This window comes from Balaenoptera acutorostrata, chromosome 16 (genome assembly GCF_949987535.1).
Source record: "Balaenoptera acutorostrata chromosome 16, mBalAcu1.1, whole genome shotgun sequence".
Taxonomy (NCBI): domain Eukaryota; kingdom Metazoa; phylum Chordata; class Mammalia; order Artiodactyla; family Balaenopteridae; genus Balaenoptera; species Balaenoptera acutorostrata.
In genome coordinates this window covers 14,382,345-14,400,799 of record NC_080079.1, presented here as the reverse complement: position 1 = coordinate 14,400,799, position 18,455 = coordinate 14,382,345, and the positions used below count along the sequence as shown (strand labels likewise).

The following is an 18,455-nucleotide window of genomic DNA, read 5'->3' as shown; positions in this document are numbered from 1 at the left end:
AACTTGAAATTGAAGGAGAAAACAAGGACAGAGCCGATTGGCTAGAGGAAGGCAGCTATTTGGCTCCATCTGGATGTGTGGACATGGCAGATAATGGCTGGCAACCTCATTCTTTACCTTTGTGACTTTCAAGGAGTCATACATCTTGAAGACAGGAGAGCTGTCTGGTGGAAATGAAGTCACATTTTCAGAAGAGATCCACAGATTTGTATGCATATGAGTCCTGCCTTCATTCCCTGAATCTGACCAGGATATAAGTTCATTCAACATATTTCAGTTGTTATTCTTATTTAAAAGCCTCGCCCAGGAATCTTTCCATCTAGTGTGGAGTGAATTAACTGGTCTAAGAGGCTTTAAAGAAGAAGCAGCTTAGACCCCAGTCTTGCTAGGGGCTTTGTCCAATTAAATCCCTCAGGGCATTTAAACAAGAGCCAGTGCATTAGAGCACAGTGTATATTGACAGATGTGGGAGTTTTCTCGCTGTCTTAGAAAAGAATAGACGCTCAACTGATTCTGTGTACCCAAGAATGGTGACAGTGAGTGCAATGAGAGCTGCTCTCTCTGAATCCCAGGCCTGGCTGAGCTGAGTTTCTGTATTGGTTAGCTGCTGCATAACAAATCATCACTAAACTCAGTGGCTTTAGACAGATTTGCTCACAAATCTCCAGGTTAACTGGGTGTTTCTTCTGGTCTTGACTGGATTCACTCATGTGTCAGCATTCAGAGTGGGTTGAGTCAGAAATGCTGCTAATCCTGTCTGGGTCTCTCACACACTTAGGGGTCGGCTGGTTTTGAGCTGGCCCAAGACGTTGCTGCCATCACGTTTAATAGCCAAACCAAGTCACACAGCTAGCCCAGATTCAGGTGGTGGGGTATAGACTCCAGTTATTGATGGAAGAAGCTGCAAGATCACATGGCAAAGGGCAGCTTCAGGAAGGGGAGGGGGTAAAGAACTGTGACCATTTTCACAATCCATCTATCATCGTCTAACCTGTTTCTCCACCCAGGGAAGCCTGGGGCTGGGGAAGGAACAGGTCAGGTGTCAGGAGGGTTTTCACAGCAATGGGTCAACCCAGGCTCCAGACTCTGGCCTTCTTATACTGCCTTCTCCTCACTGCTGTCATCAGAAGTGAGGGTGCCCTTTTGGTTCACTTGCTTTTGATGTTTGTAGAAAACAGAGTGCTTCAATACAGCACACTTATTCTTGAACAACTAATGCTGATGAATACAGGGTTGCTTCTTCTTATCTTAACACAATGCAACAGTCCTGAGCAGGTTTCCTGAGCAGCAAATCCACTCCCCGGTGTTGCCAATCACTCTTGATAACTCAAGAAGATCATCTCTTCATCTCTTCATCTAATCAGATGTTTATATTCTTGTTTCTCTGAAGAACATCTTTTTTTCTCCTCCTTAGAACTGTGCCCTCTCACCATTCCCAGGCCTGAAATCCACTCGGAGAATAAGAATAAAATGTCTACGAACTCTATTCATATGTACATTCTTTCTTTCATTAATTTATAACTACTTCAGTGTCAGGTTCTAGAAGGTGGAGGGCACAGCAGTGGCCAAAGTAAATGAGGTCTGTGTCCACATGGAATTGCATTCTAGGTGGGAAAAGGAAGATTGCAAATAAATAAACAGAAAAACAAGGGAGATAATTATAACTTGTGACAAAGTGATGAGAAGGAAACAAATAAGGTGCTAGGGATCAGGTGAGAGGCTGGCAGTGGAGGGGCTTCAAAGGTGGCCAGGGGTGGCCTCATTGAAGAGGTGACATTTAAGCTAATCGTTGAATGACAAGAAGGAGCCAACCCAATGGAGGTCTAAGGAAGAGAGTTTCAGGCCACCGGAATGGTAAGTGCAAAGGCCCTGAGGTAGGAAAGAACTTGGCATGTTTGACGGAGGCCACTGTGGTCATGTGGGGAAGGTCAAGTGGACAGCAGGAAGAGAAGAGGTCCAGGAGGCAGACAGAGTCATCTGACATCTCCTATCAGCCAAATTACCTATTTTACCCACTGTTAGATTATCACAAATCTTGTCCTGCGTCAGCACTGCAATGTCAAAGAAAAGCGTAAATGCCTTTGTCTTCTCCACAGTCTTTGTCAAATGCTCCAGCACCTGCCTGGACCATATGCACAGACTTCCAAAACTTGAATACCTCATCACTTAGGTCAACCAGGTGCTCAAGTCTGGAGAAGGGGGGAAATTTATTTTCTATTTCAACTTATTCTATGTAAGTATTTCCCCTATTCTTTGTGGTGGATTGACACTCAACAAATCTTGTTGATAACTTGCTCAGAATAACTGATATTCAGCAACTCCTTATTTCGCTCTGGATAGTCTGGATTCAAATCCCATCTCATCACTCGTTAGCTGTGTGACTTAATAGGCAATTAAAGACCTGTCCCTCTGTTTCCACGTCTGTAAAGGGAGGCAAATAACGGTACCTACCTCATGGGGTTGTTGTAAGACTTAAATTAGGTAATACACGGAAAGTACTCTGACTGCACATACTAAGCCTCACTAACTGTTGGCTGCTCTTCCTTATGACTCTAGGGCAAGTCTTTTCTGTTTTCTTCATAGAAGGGCCCTCCAGCCTGGACCCCAGTGTCCTGATTATTCAGGAGCAGTGTGAACTTTGACATAGAGGCATATTTAACTTGGGGGCGGGGTAGGGCACCAATGGCATTTGCCATGTGCAGGTTTATCTGCTTGTTGTGTGAACCAGCCAAGCTGCTCACAGATGCTTGGGTCAGTGGGTAATTCATGACAGCCTCAGAGGATAGAGTCTTGTAGGACAGGTGTGCAAACTTTGGAGGGTTTGAGGAAACTCGACAGACATTACGTGGTCTGGTGACATAGGCTTTTATGGGCACCTGAACCCAGCTATTCCAAATTATAACAGGATAATATAATAATTGCTATTGTTTTAAACCGTAACATTTTGGGTTGGTTCATCCCATAGCAATAGGTAACTGGAACACTAGTTAGTGGTCAGAGGCTATTATGGGAGCTGTTGACTCTGTCTCCAAAGCTCATGTGCTCAAGTATTACTAGACTGCCAGAGACAGAGGTAGACAGACAGACAGACAAAAAGAAAGAGGAGGTTTTCTTAGACACTTCCTTTCACTATCAGCGATTTGCAAGGGCATTTCCATCCATTCTAAGTGAGAAACCCAGCCCTCCATGATTAGAGTTTGCTGCAGTGTCCTCACTGGGACTTGCAAAGTACTAGGTGATAAAATAAAAAATTGGAAAGTGGGTCCCACTCAGCTCATAGTTACAGGCACATGTACATAGGCGCAAAGTTAGAGACCTTTCACCTACTTTTAACCAAGCATTCTTTCATCTTCCCAGACTTGTGGGAAGATTTGACCTCTATTATTAATCTTCTTTTGTGTATTTGTGCAGTTTAAACTATTAAGTGCACACAGTATGCTCTGTAATCACCTGCTGTTTCCTCGAAGCAGCGTCCAATCGATAAGGCTAGAGTATAAGAAAACAGCCCGGGCACTTGATCCAGAGGGAAGGAAGGTCTGGAACATCCAACAGGGTAAGTCTCCCACCAGCTGTGAAGGAGGGAGATGGGGCAAAGAGCCTTGAATTCTTGAGTCTGCTCACTGCTCTGGTCATGCTTTTGGTGAGGCCAAATATCTGAATTTATTGTAGATGGTGAGCATCTGGACATTCACTCTTTTCCTGCTGGGAGCAGCCAAAGGTAAAACACATCCCACCTGCCCCTTGAGAGAGGCATAAACCCATCATCTCGGCACTGGCCAGAGAAAGCTTTAGCCATGGCAGGGTTTCCAGCGGCTGCAGACAGCTCCACGTTTCCACAGAGACGTGGGCGGGGCTGCAGTTTGCGCGGGCCCATCTCAGAGCATCTCCCTGCCAGCCTGCCTTCATGTCCCAGAGGCCCGAGGCCAGACTCTTCCAGATAAAGCATTAGACACCTGCCTGGGTTAACATATTGACTTACCAGTGCCCATTATCACATTAGTCAAATAAACCTATCGGAAGATCTAGGCAGGGAACACAGGACTTTTAAGTTTTGATGGTGGTTCGAAGCAGAGAGGTCTCTGTGGGATTCAATGAGTCTGTTCCCTGATCAGAAGGTGGGCACGGGGGGAGAGGGGGCAAGGAGAGAGTTGATGGGGCGGAGGCAAGTGTCTGCCTGGTCTTCAGCCTGTCCCCAAGCAGGGGAGCAACCAGGCCAGCCTTAGGACCCCTGAGCAGGGTCAGCTTTTCTCTTACAGGAAAGGAAGTTTGCTATGATTCCATTGGGTGCTTCTCTGACTCTGAGCCCTGGGCTGGGACCGCCATCAGGCCCCTGAAAGTTCTCCCCTGGAGCCCTGAGGACATCGGGACTCGCTTCCTGCTCTACACCAACGAGAACCCAAACAACTTTCAAGTGAGACCTCTGCCATTTTAACATTGTTGTAACTGGTGAGGGGCTGTGCCCACCGGGGGACCAGGAGTTCTTACCTCTGTACCCTCTGCTTCTACCCCATCCCGCCAGCTGCCCCCAGGCCTAGCCAGACCTGGACAGAGTAGGTCTCCGGTAAAAAAGCTGGCTTGAATGAATGAATGGTTCACATTTGTCAGAACCTCTAGCTAGTTATGTGATTCTGGTGTTGGGCAAAGAGCTTATGGAAGAACCTATGGAAGGTATAAGACCATGAGCCACAATCCAGACCCAGTGGAGGTAGTGATTCCTGACTTGGGAAGGTAAGGCAGGGAAAGAGAGGTCAGGGTGGGCTTCCTGAAAGAAGTGGCTTTTTGCTAAACTTTGAAAGGTTGTGCATTGGAACAGGCAGAGATGGGGAAGAAAGAGACAGGCTAAAATGGCTGGGCTGCAAAAACACGGAACCCTTCTGCGTTTGTCACAGATTCTCCTTCCCTCCGATCCATCAACGGTTGAGGCATCTAATTTCCAAACAAACAGGAAGACCCGGTTCATCATCCACGGCTTCATAGACAAGGGAGATGAGAGCTGGCTCGTGGATATGTGCAAGGTAGGGCCTGGTTCTAACCCCTGTGGCCTGCGCTGCGGGCAGCTGCCACTGCTTTCCACTAATGTCTCCACCTCCCTTTACGCAATCGCAATTAGTGAGCTCCAAACAGGAAATCCTGACATACTGACGTACCTTTATGCAATTAAAATGCCTCTTCACCAAAATAAAAATCCCCTTCCAAGTTTCTAGACTACATCTGTAGCCTGAAGCAATGGCATCTGCTGCGTGAACAAACACTTCTGTCCTCTCATTTCTGGTTAAATCAAGCCTAAATATTGTCTGCTTCCATTTCAGTGAGGCTACTTTGTATTCCTATAAACGCAGGATTATGTTCTTTTTGTTCAAGTCTTTCCCACTTCCCTGAGAGTCAGAGACGTGTGCTATGACCATTTATTTGAGATACGGAGAGCTTCGACTGACTGGGTGCCCAAAATGACAGAATAGAAAGTGCCAAACCCACTGTAATAGAGCATCTTTTGCTCAGAACGATAGACAACAGAATAATATACACATGTTCACATACACATACACACAAAAACACATGTGCAGAGGCACGCACACACAAATACACACGATACACCATCATCCCTTCTTTTCTTGTGTTCACTGATTCAATACATTTTTCTGACACCTAAGAATTTACCCTAGCAGCCTGTCTACCACCCTCCGACCTAAAATGTCAACAGGAAAAGTTACAAACTCTGAAAATTAAAATCATTCTGCATTTGACCTTGGTTGTACCAACCATTTAACTCTTGGTATCGCTTCTGTCCCATCATTAATAAGTATCTTAATGTATAAACTGTAAGATATAGTTTATATCCCAAGTTCTCCAGGTTTGTAAGAGATTCCTCAGGGCTGCTTTAAAAATAAAAGTCCTGAGAAAACGGCTGTTGGTATCTGTGTGTGTGTGATCACACATATTAGTATCATATATGTGAAAAGATTCTAGGTGGATTTTAAATTTATAGTACCACTTTAGACTCAAGCTGGTCATATGTCCTGCCCGGCAGAACTTCCAAGGATATATCAGTTCCTTTGACATCCAGGAAGAAGTTTCCCTTTCAGAATTCTTCAATATCTTTTAAATCAGTGCAGTTCTATTTTTAAAATATCTTTAGTGTGTTTCCTCCATGAAATATTGTGCTATCCTGACTGTAAAAATAGTGACACTTCCCTCCCACCTTAAAGCTTCGTAAATACCCAGCAGCCTGGGGTGAAGCAAGCCCAGGCTTTGCCACGAGGCTGAAAGGACCTCAACAGTCAAATCCACAAGGTCATTTAGACCCTGGCTGCCAGACAATGCACTTGAGACCTTTTCTTTTTGAAACAGGACTCTTTGAATGATGCCCTGGCTTCAGCCACCTTATTGAATCAACCTGATTGAATCTGGTCGAAGAAAACCAGAGAGTGGTCAGCTTTTAATTAGTCTACGAACTAGAGAGGGAATTGATTTGCCTTTCTTGTAGCTTTTGCCCCGAGGGATAACTCCTATTGGCAACGGGATTCCTAACAAAATCGAGTTCATCCCAGTGCCCCAGCTAGGAAGGGACAGAAGGACAGCCAGTGGTAACTCTCGGCGACCATTTCTGAGCTCTGGTTGGAAGTGGTTTCACGAGCCCTCATGATAACCCCCTGGTGTCTCTCCAACACCAGAACATGTTCAAGGTGGAGAAGGTGAACTGCATCTGCGTGGACTGGAAAAGAGGCTCCCAGACCACCTACACGCAGGCTGCCAACAACGTACGTGTGGTGGGCGCCCAGGTGGCCCAGATGCTGGCCATGCTCAAGGTGAGTGGTGGCCGGGCTGAGGAGGGGACACACAGCACCCACTGGTCTCTGTTGGGTAAAGACACAGCTGAGGGTTATATGTTTAAAGAGGAAATAGAAAGAATTGATATTTCTCTCGGAGTCTTACTTCTAAAACTCACCTCAAATCAAAACCTATGGTGTTTGTGCTCAAGGCGCTGTATGTAGACCTATAATAAACAAGTACTTCTGGGTGAACATCTCTGAGACCAACAGGTGTGAATACTTTGAGCTTGTGTCATTTGTTTGTTCATCCGATATTTGGGGGCACATTGTCAGGAGCTCTGCTAGGGAATAAAGAGAATAGTTGAGGTCCCAGGCCCTGGGGGAGCTTACAGCGACAGGTGAGTGTGATCAGGGTTCTGATGTGGGGATGGGGAGGGGTGGCTACAGGCTTTCTAGGAGCACATGTCGGGGGGGCAGGGGGGCAGCTAATCCAGTCTGGGGAGCGGGGGGCAGTGATTAAGGATGTCTCCCAGGAAGAGACATCTAAGTTGAGAGCTAATGGCTGAGCTGTGTCGATGTGAACTGGGGTCATGGTTGGGGAGACATGACAACAGGAAGAGGAGGCTAAACCAGACCCAGAGGTGAGAGACTACGACATACTTGAGGGCCTGAAAGTTCCACTAAGGGTCTAGCTAGAAAAGAGTCTAGAAAAACAGGTGTTGAGTCAGAAGAGCTGAGGCTTTCGTAAAGGGCTGGGCTTGATCCTACGGGCTGTGGCAGGTTTTCAGCAGAGGAGTACCAGCATTAGGGTTGTGAAAACCACAGCACAGATATGTCCTGAAAATACAATCTTCCCTCTCCAGTCGAACTACAGTTACTCACCTTCCCAAGTCCACCTCATCGGCCACAGCCTGGGGGCCCACGTGGCAGGAGAGGCTGGGAGCAAGACTCCAGGCCTGGGCAGGATTTCAGGTAAGACTTGAGGGCTGGGGCCCAAGGTTTTGTCCCCAGTAGCCCCAGAACGTGATGCAAGACTGCAGCTTAGCTTGGAGCTGGCCCCAAAGAGTCCATCCCCTTGGCTGCGGCAGAGCCGGTTAGATTCTGCACAGAGCATTTTAGGAAGCCCCCCAGAAGCCTATCTTTGTGGCAGGGGAAGTGGTGTCTTTGCTCTCTTTAATTCCTCTGCCTCTGTCCCCATCCATTTTCTGGTGATGTGGGTCTCTCAGCAGGACTGAACAGCCAGGAAAATGCAGAGTAAGGCTAATATGAACGTGAGCAAACATAATTAAGACAAGTCCATGTTGTCATTCCTTTGCCCCTTCTCTGAAATCAAGGGCAGAATAGAACACAGAAATTTTGCTTCCACTGCCTTCGTTGGTAGAAGAAACCCAGACACCACCACACCAAAAGCATCCTTTTAACCCAAGCAAAGCCTTTAAATTATAACCACAAAATATATCAATATAATATAATCATTATAATGCTAATATAATAATTATAGTAAGCATAGATTAAGTGCCTGCTTATCCCAAATACTGTGCAAAGTGCTTTACGTTTTCTCATTTAATCCTCAGAACTAAAGAAGAAGGCTGAGGGAAGCAAATGACTTGCCCAAGGTCACACAACTAATCAGTGGTAGAACTGACATTCAATCCCGGTTCTGCTGTCTTTTGGTTCAAGTCTCTACCTTTATAAGAACATTCCCTTTTATTTTCAACAGACAATTATGTTCGTGCCTTTTCAGCTACTCTGATCAAACCTTCAAAAACAATTGTTAAATCTAGGAGTCCTGTCAAGTAGGAAATATAGTCAGGGAGATATAATTCTAAATATTTACTTATACACCCATAATGAAGTGCCAGGCACTATGCTAAATGCTGCATATGTTATCTCATTTAATCTTATAGTTGTATTATTACCCCCTTTTATAAATGGGGAAACTGAGGCGTAGAAAAAGTCAAGTGATTCACCCAAGGTCATGCAACTTGCTCAAAAAATAGCCAAGTAGGGATTTGGAGCAAGGCACCCAAGTCCCAGAATTTGTGTTTTGAATTGTGATACCATACTACTTCTCCCCTTTTTCCTTCAAACTTGGGAAGAGAAAGAGAATGTTGAAGGAGAAAGATATACAAGTAAGTGGGAGAATCTGATGTGGAAAAAAACCCTTGCCTAAACAAAATCTAAATTTCTTTGCTCACCTGCCCTTCTCTATCCATGCCACTGGAATGTAATGAGCATCATTGAGACTCATTGTCTCCATATTCAATACCCCGGCCATGGCACTGCACAACTCCAGGGTATGGCATCCCTTGAGTTAGGTAGTGCACAGCCTGGGCAACTGTACAAGCTCAATCCTGCTGGCACCTATAGCCAGGCCTATTGTGTGCAGCACTGGCCGTCTCTTTTAGGGTTGGATCCTGTAGAAGCAAGTTTCGAGGGTACTCCTGAAGAGGTCTGACTCGATCCCTCCGACGCTGGCTTTGTTGATGTGATCCACACGGATGCAGCTCCTCTGATCCCATTCATGGGTGAGCCCCTCCATGTTCCAGCTGCAAGCACGTGCGATTGCGAGAGCACGTCCTTTTAATGAGAGCCCTGCATTATGAAAAGCTCATTGCTGTTCTAAACATTTCAGGCTTTGGAACGAAACAACAGGTGGGTCACCTTGATTTCTTCCCAAACGGAGGAGAGGAAATGCCCGGATGCAAGAAGAATGCCCTGTCGCAGATCGTGGACCTAGATGGCATCTGGGCAGGTAAAGCCAGAGCAGAGTGGGGACATCACTTCCCTGGGGGAGCAACGCCATTCCCACAGCAAATCTTAGCAACAAAAACACACTGCTCTTTGAAAATATACAATCCCCCCTTCTAGACCTTATTTCTTAAAAATATAGCCACGTATCATTTGTTATATCTCAGCTCTGCTGATTTATTTCCTTACACATTGTGTGGGTGTCCTGGAGTGAACAAGCAACAGAGAATTTCAAAACCATTGCTTAAAGCTGTAACTCCAACAATCAATTGATAGCTACCTAATAAGGGAGGGAAATACCATAAAAGTAAATATCCTGAATCTAAGAGAATTTTTCTGCCAATTGTCCCTTGGGAGTCAGTGATATGGTTCAAGCTTATGTAACTGGCTTCAACTCCATAGACAAAATGGGAATATTCCCAATCATGTCCATGGCAAATCCATTCACATGAGAGTCACCACTCCTCTATGCTGGGGAAAGAATAAGAAGCAATCACGGGTAAGGAAGGTTAGAGCAGAGACTGTGCTACTCAAGGCAGCTATTCTTTATCATTAATCAGCACACCTGGGATAAAGGGCATCTTTCAGATACAGCTCTGACTCTGTATCTAATAAGGTCAAAATGGCAATGGACAGGTGAGATTTTCAGCCAGACTCATCATTTGGCACTACACAGGTTAAAAGCAAATGAGTAAAGACTTTTATTGACTGTGAGCGTAATGGCTTGGCAAGTATGGACACCACCAGAGCAACTATTAAGGATGAGGACCTATGTGTTTGTCTTTTACAGCTTTATGAGGCTTTGCATGGATAGAGTAGCCAAGACTCTCCATCAGTAACAGCCAAGCAAGTTCAGGCCAGGTCTGGAATGTGTGCTGTGACATCTGCCACTTGGCAGGAATTTATAGGAGCCAAGGAAGGTTCTAAGAAGGAACAAGACATGAGAGTGAAAGGCATGCTCATATAAAGCCACCTAAAGCTACTTGACCTTCCTTTTTATTCGCCTAAACATGGCATGACAATGTCCTTGCCCGGGTTTGGTCATGCCTAGGAGGTCAAGTCACATCCGGTTGTGTCTTCGAGGACCTCCAGCCTGGTGCCTGGGACACAGATTGGAACAGAGGTTAGAGGCCTGGGCTCAAGCACCAGACGAGCTTGGATTTAAATCCCAGCTCCACCACTTCCTAGCTGAAATCTGAAATCTGAGGCTGTAGCCTGTATGTCTTTCTGTAATTAGGGATGGTATGTTACCCACCTCTGAGGAAAGGTGAAGCTTACAGGGACGATACATGTAAAGTGCTCAGAACATTGCCCAGCACACAGAAAGCAGCCTTTATATGTTAACTGTCATTTTGTGGCTGGATTTTAGACTAATCTTAAATTTCTGAAAATACGGTCCCACTTTGGAACCATCCCACTTGGAGAGAGAGGCAGAGAAGTTGTGATGGGGCCCTGACCACCTGTGCAGACTTCCCCCTTTGCTTACCTAGGAACCCGGGACTTTGTGGCTTGCAATCACCTGAGAAGCTACAAGTATTACTCGGAGAGCATCCTCAATCCCGATGGGTTCGCTGCGTACCCCTGCGCTTCCTACAAGAACTTTGAGTCTGTAAGCTATTATCCCGCTTTGAGTCCCAAGGTGGGGCTGTTGTACTGCTGTGTTGGGATCTGTAGTACTCTCTCACCAGGGTCTGATCATCCCCTACTTGTTTTGCACTGCATGTCAGAGTTCACGGTCCTGTAGAGTGGAGGGGGGAAAAAGCCTTACGCAGGAGGTAGCTAAAATTCTAGAAGAGTCATGTGGGAGCAGAAGATTCTGGGAAATCGGAGAGTAGAGCAGTCAATTCAATGATCTAGGAAGGCTTCCTGCAGGGGCAAAGTTTGAATCTGGCTTGGAAAATCATAGAGTTTAGAAGGAGGGGAAAGAGTGCACATTTCTGACAGGGGCAGAGCAAGTATAGAATGTGTGAGACAACAATCTACACGCCAGAGAGAAGGAAAGGTGGATGCTGGGGTTCTACATGCCGGGCTGGGGGTTTGTGCCTTGTGCAGCTGGCAACAAGGAGAGAGATGCACGAACGATACACCAGAGCCTGCCTATGCGGGCTCACTAGAGCCAGTGTGAACATCTATTCCCGACTCCACATTCAATGACATCATGCTGATAGCCTGAAGTTGGCCACAGGCACGGAGTATTTACACCACGGAAATTGGTAAACTCTACCGGACTTTTTGTCCCAGAGTTTCCTGTTAGTCATTCACTAGCATGCCACTCGGTGGAAGGCATATTTGATCTAACCTGGGGCCCAGGCATCAATATTTTCTGAAGCTTCCCAAGTAGTTCTAATGTGATGTACATCAGGCTTGGGTACTACATCCTGGATGAAGTTAGTTTAGAGACCATCTATTCCAATCTCTTTCCAGTTATGAAAGAGGAAACTGAGACTATAGGAAAATTGCTCCCCAGATGTGTGGGTCATAAAAAGACAAATTCACACCTTACAGCCGGATCCATCTTTCTCATTAGAACAAGTGCTTCCCCTGTCCAGATGAAGGGTGCCCACAGATGGGCCACTATGCTGATAGATTTGCTGGCAAGACACGTGAGGAGCAGCAGAAATTCTTCCTGAACACAGGAGAGTCCAGCAAATTTGCTCGTAAGTGGCACTGTGACTTCCCACCCAAGTAAAAGAGGTTTCGTTTGTGTTTTACATAAAGGGGTGGCCTCTAACCTGAAATATTTGTGGGTATGTTTCATCTTAGTAACAGGACACATCCACCCAAACTACCCCGTTTAAGACTCAGCCGAGGATTTAGAAAGGGTCTGCTTTACTTTCATTTTATTTCTATGGCATGAAATGAGTGGACACAAACAGCATAATTAATGGGATAACAGAAATTTACCTGTCTCTGTGGCCGTCTTCTCTGAATTTTCACCACCCCACAGTTCCTTGTCCTATGCATTTTAAAAATCATGTCATCCGCACCTGTTCTATCCATTCAAAATGTATTTGGTACCAACTCTTTGCTTATCTAGCCCACTTAAGAAGCCCAACTCCAATCTCCTCAATTTCCAGCCTTCTGTCCATGTGTCCCTCATGCCCATGGATGGGGGGGTGCATCTCTGGTGGAGGGTTGGAGGGGATCAGAAAGGGGTAATTTCTCTCCAAATTCTGCTGAATGGACTAGTATATAGGGTAGAGTCAGGTGTGTTTCAGCCGCTTTGTGCCAACCTGCCTTATGACAGTTCCCTAAGATATTGTACTGTAAAAAAGAGACTGTGTTTATATAAATACATAAATATAATCCAAGTCTCATATAGTTTTTTAAGTCAGGTTTATTGAGGTATAATTTATATACAGCCAAAGTCACCTTTTGTAGTGTATAATTCTGAGTTTTGATAAATAAAAAGTCATGTAACCATCTCCAAAATCAAGATATAGAACATTTCCATCACTGTTTACATATTTTTTAAAAAGGCATTGGTTAATCAATCCTTCCTCTGATGTAGTGATGCACAAAATACTTGCCAATATTTTAAAACAACAAATTAAACATTCAAAACCATATATTCGTTCCTCAACTAACATTTATTTATGGGCCACAGGCTATGCTAGATGTGGGGTGGTGCAGGGATGAACAAGACACCCTAGCATGAAATTTATAACCCAGCAGAGAAAACTGAAACTGAGCAAGCAGCTACAAGTGTGTTGGGCTCGACGGCTTGCTGCTGTGACACGGTAGGACAGAGGACCTGGCCCTGATCAGAGGAAAGGGCAGGGAAAACACCTCTGAGGTTGTAAAGGACAAGTAGGAGTTAGGCAAAGGGTGTGTCTGTGTGTTTACATACATATGTGTGAATGTGTGTGTGAGTATGTGGTGTGTATGTATGTGTGTGCGCGTGTATATGTGTGTTTATGTGCGCATGAGTGTGTGGTCATGTGTGTATAGGTTCCTGTGTATGTGTGTGTGCTCCTGGGCGCCGAGACAGCCCTTCAGGCATAAATCTGGACGACCCCTGTGTTGGAGACTGCCCAGGGCCCTGGAGAGGCAGAGGGAAGACACAGACCTTGCCCTTGAGGCTCCCAGGACTGCACCCCTGAACTACCTTTCCAAATGTGGGGACCAGCCCTTGTTCCTACTCTTTCCACCTTAACTCATAGTACTGTCCTTCGAGGACAGAGCTGTCCAGCAGAACTTTCTGCCCTGATGGAAGCGCTCCGTGTTGTCAAATGCAGTAACCAGCAGCCACATGTGGCAATTCAGCACTTAAAGTGTGGCTAGGGAAAGCGAGGAATTGATTTTTGTTTTATTTAATTTGGGTTTAAATTTAAGCAGCCACATGTGGCTAGTGACCCCTTTACTGGGCGGGCAGGTCTACAGGGGTCCACTGCCAGATATGTGTTTCTCCTTAAGACCTAGTTTGAATCGTAGGTTAACATGTAGAACTTCTCCTACTTCGATGCCTCAGTGTAAGGGATGGGACAAGAATCTGAGATTTCTGTCAACTATTTTGTGCATGAATAAAAACTCTTTTCTATGCCCTGTGCAGGCTGGAGATACGGAGTTTCTATAACACTGTCTGGAAGAACAGCCACTGGTCAAATCAAAGTTGCTTTGTTTGGAAATAAGGGAAACACTCACCAATACAATGTCTTCAAGTAAATTTCCTTTTTTTGGTACCACCTCTCACTTGATACACATGGCCTTCACATCCATGCACTGACATACTTGTCGTCTCTTTATCAATGGATTCTAAATTATTTACTTTATGTATTGAAGTTAACTTCAGATTTCTGCTAACACATGTTCTTTTCTCTATTATAAATCCAGGCATTTCATTCTTTCTCTCTCAATAGATCAGATTTTTTAAGATAAATCTAATGTTTGCCCAGATATCATATCTTCTGATTAGCCTAGTCACACATGTTTGTTGTGTTAAACTAGTGGATAACTTGTACAAATAATTCAACCAGAAAAAAATAATATGAAGGAATTATATAGTTTTCTATAGGAAAGTTTTGAGGGTAAATTAACTTACGTTTGAGGAAATAATAGTTAAATAGTAGTTTAAGGGACTTCCCTGGTGGTCCAGTGGTTAGGACTCCGCACTTCTACGTCAGGGGGCCACGGGTTCGATCCCTGGTCAGGGAACCAAGATCCACATGCTGCATGATGTGACCAAAAATAAAATAAAATAAATAGTAGTTTGAGGCTGCTGGCATATAGCTGACTTTTTCATTTCTCTAACCTTTATTTGAGAATTAATTTGGAAAAAATCATCTTGTTAATCTAGAGTAGAAAAGAATGGCAGGGACTTATATGGTCATTAGAACTTGTTTCAGTGAATGGGAACGTTTCTGTTTCTCTGTTTCAAGGGGGATTATCAGACCAGGCTCCACCCACTCCAATGAGTTTGACGCGGATATTGATGTTGGAACAATTGAGAAAGTCAAGTTTCTTTGGAATAACAACGTGGTAAACCCAACCTTCCCCAAAGTGGGTGCAGCCAAGATCACCGTGCAGAAGGGAGAGGACAAGACGGAGTACGTGTCTTTGCTGGCTTGTGCCTAAGGACGTTTGTGGAGACTTGCATTTGTCATGGAAACTCACCCCAGAAAGTCAGCTGAGGTTCAGCCAGTGTTCTCAGCACTCTCTGTGGCAGGCACAGATGATACAGCCCTGCCTTCAATGAAAACTAAGGGGAAAAATAAGAAAGAGAAATAAGAAATAATTTCTGAAGGGTATAAGGTTATAAGTATCAGTTAGAGAGTGGCTACAAGTTAAAGAGGGGAACATCAGTGAAAGTTCAGGATAATAGAAGGAAAAGGAAATCAGTTTTAGCAAAAGATATAAAATTTGAGATGAGGCGAGTGAGCTGAGGTGACAGTACTTGCAGAATCTTCATCCTGACCCGTGGCATCCCTGGCTGTGGCATCTGCGGGGGAGGTGGGGGTAATGACCGAAGCTCAGACCCCAAGTCTGGCCAGCAGGACACCCCCGTGCGGCTTGGCGAGAAGGAGATCCTGGGCTCTTGGTCACTGATTGAGGTTTGGAGGTTAGGTGGGGTCACTAAACTCAGGCCCCAGGGAATGTCACACCCCCGGGCAGGGGGCGGGCAGGGGGCTGGGTTGGCAGACCTCACAGCAGTCTCATCAGCTGGATGACCCCTATGGGGTCCTCCCCGTCCCTGTGAGGGGAGGACCGAGGGGCTGGCCCAGGCAGGGCGTCGGCGGAGCAAGGAGGTCCTCTCACTGAAAACACAGTGTCGAGGAGGCCAGTGGGGAGCCCTGTGCAGGCTGGGGGTGCAGCCGAGGCCTCCTCTCCCCCATCGGAGGACACTGGGACTCTAAGGTCAGTGGCCCAGGTCCCATTAGGAAGTGGACCTGTTGCCTGGATCCTGGGATGTAGTTAAAATCATGTCTGAAGAAGGTGGTCTCATTGGAATCTTTAAAATGAGAGGCATTCCCAAGGAGGTGCCTTGCTCACAGGTGGATTCAAGAAAGGAAAAAAGGTATGAGACCAAATCACACAGGGCGTTGCACCCTCTAGGTGCCTCAGCTGCTACCTCAGCCCTCCGATGACCTGAGGGCAGCTTCCCCGCCTGCCGACTCTGGAGGGAATCTATCTAAGAGAAGCTAGATGGTGGACCTCAGAATTTTTAAATATAGGAAGAGAGAGTCTCACAAACTATAATAGTTTGGGGAGTAAAAATACTGAATTCGTCAACTTATTCAAATATTTTGCTGTGAGGAAAACAGCCAATAAGTAACATTAAAAAATAATAATAATAATTGGGAGACTAAAGAAAATTAAGACTTTGGTCCAACCTCCTCTCATAACCCCCTCAAATTTTTTTAGTCACCTCGTTGGGGTTTCAAGTCCTGCTAAGGAACCTGCTGGCAGGAATTCCCTCCAGTGACATGGTACCAAAAGAAAAATGTCATTTCCCCCCTTTGTTTCTCTCTCCCCACACACCATCCTCCTTCCTTCCTCTCTGACTTTACTAAGTACCAGGTATGCCTGGCGTATAGGAGGGAATGCAAAGACAGAGGCTGCTCTTGAGAGGTTTACAGTATAGCTGTTGAGAACAATGGACTTATGGTTCATTGGAAAGGTCAAATGACAGACTGAGAACTCCCCGTGAGGGGCCCAAAGAGGGTGCTGGGGAGACGGGCAGAGGGACAGGGGAGGTATGTGAGGGGCACGGGGAGGCCAGGCTGCTGAGGGCGGGGCTCCGGTGCAGAGGACAGGAATTCGATTGGAGGTTAGGGTTAGGGCTTCCAGGAAAGACAAATGAGATACAAAGAGAAAGTGGGGAGGGGCCAGTGAAGGTGAGGAGAGAGGACGAAGCTTCAGAGCTCACAAGTGGTGAGAGAATCCCATGTTTCCTGGAAGAGCTGTAACCATACCACTTACATCTGCATTGTTTTTAAATTAATTATAAAGCTTTTTTATATTTATTGTCATGAGATGCTACATTGTTGACATGGGATTCTCACCAGTCATGGGAGGGAGCTAAGCCCTCTTCTACAAATAAAGACTCCATCGCTGAGACTCGAGTAACCAGCCCCATATCATGGCTGGAAGGCAGGAGGGGGCAGCCCAAGGGGAGAGCCAGGCCCTGTGTTTGCATCTTGGTTCTTCTACGTATTAACTGAGAGCCCTCTGTGCCTCAGTTTCCTCTCCTGTGATGTAGGACTCGTAACAATACCTCCTCACACTTGTGTGGTGAGGATGAAGTGCGCACTGCGTGAGTGGATCAGTGAGTGTGGGTGCCGACAGCCAGCGAGAGCTCCATCTACTGTAGCTGCTGTGTTTTCTTGAGCTGCTGTAGGTGGAATCGGGTCCCCAGAACGGCTGAGGCAAGAGTGAGCCCATCTGTAAACCCCTCTGCTGGGTTTATGGGGGGCCCACATGTACTGTGGAAAAGGAGAGCCGTGAGAGGTCCAGTCACTGCCCCAAGGTGCCCACAGTCCTGGCTGCCAGAGGACCCGGAGACCAGGGACCACTTCTGAGCAACCCCTGACCTTGTCCTGGGGTCCAGCCAGCCCCTCCCCCTGGAAGCCCCCAGGCAATCAGCCCTCCAGGAACTTATTGAAGCTACCACCCTAGGGCAGCCCTCATCATTTTGAATTGTAAATCAGCAGTTACCTTTGCCAGGTAAGAACGCCCAGCACTTTAAAAGATTCCTTTCTCTCCACAGATACAGTTTCTGTAGCAAAGACACCGTGAGAGAAGACGTCCTGCTCAGTCTCATGCCCTGTTAAACTCCGGGCGCGATGCAGCCGCCGTGTAACACTAATAAAACCCGTACATGCATTTATCTGCTCACAGCATCTGTCGCTGGTGTCAGCTGCCCCCGCTGGGACATTTGGGAATTGACTATTTTAAGATGCCCTGCCCATTTCCGTGTATTTGGGTTTCCTGCCCTTGACCTCCAGTTACCACCCCCCTCCCCCCCCAGTTTCCCTGGTCCTTGTGCCCACTGTCTTCTCCTCACCCGAGCGGTGGCGACAGACAGCAGCACTAGAGAGTGGAGCTGGGGCCTCGGCAGAGCCTTTAGCCCTGCCCCTCATCCTGCAGGTGAGGAAACAGAGGCGTGCGGGCTCGCTGTTTCAGCACACAGAGCGGGCGTGCCCCATCGGGGCGGAGGGTCAGGCCCCTGACTCTGGTTCCAGGGCCCCTCCCTGACTCTGCCATCACCTTGAGATCATGGAAGGCCCTGCCAGGACGTGGCCCCTTTGTGATGGTAAATTGTGTGGTGATGGGACCGCTTGGGGGCTCTGGCTCTTGGTGAGGTTAAGGGGCTCCAGCACCCAGAGGCTGTGGCGGGCACATTTGCAGAGCACAGACAGACTTCCAGCGCCCCCTGGCCCCGGGCCGGGGCTGCCTCAGAGCCCTCTCTCTGCCTGCCGGGCAAGCACCATCCCA

At 46.6% G+C, this 18,455-nt stretch overlaps 1 protein-coding gene across 1 annotated transcript; it reads left to right on the top strand.

Annotated features, from left to right (window-relative positions):
* Positions 1–3,669: 3,669 nt before the first annotated feature.
* On the top strand, positions 3,670–17,791 carry PNLIPRP1 (pancreatic lipase related protein 1). The gene is given in 12 exon segments (XM_007173150.2): positions 3,670–3,718; positions 4,257–4,411; positions 4,890–5,015; positions 6,672–6,806; positions 7,634–7,742; positions 9,179–9,298; positions 9,406–9,525; positions 11,012–11,130; positions 12,049–12,178; positions 14,074–14,182; positions 14,900–15,067; positions 17,728–17,791. Coding segments are annotated over 12 exon segments (1,404 nt in total).
* The last annotated feature ends 664 nt before the right edge of the window (positions 17,792–18,455 follow it).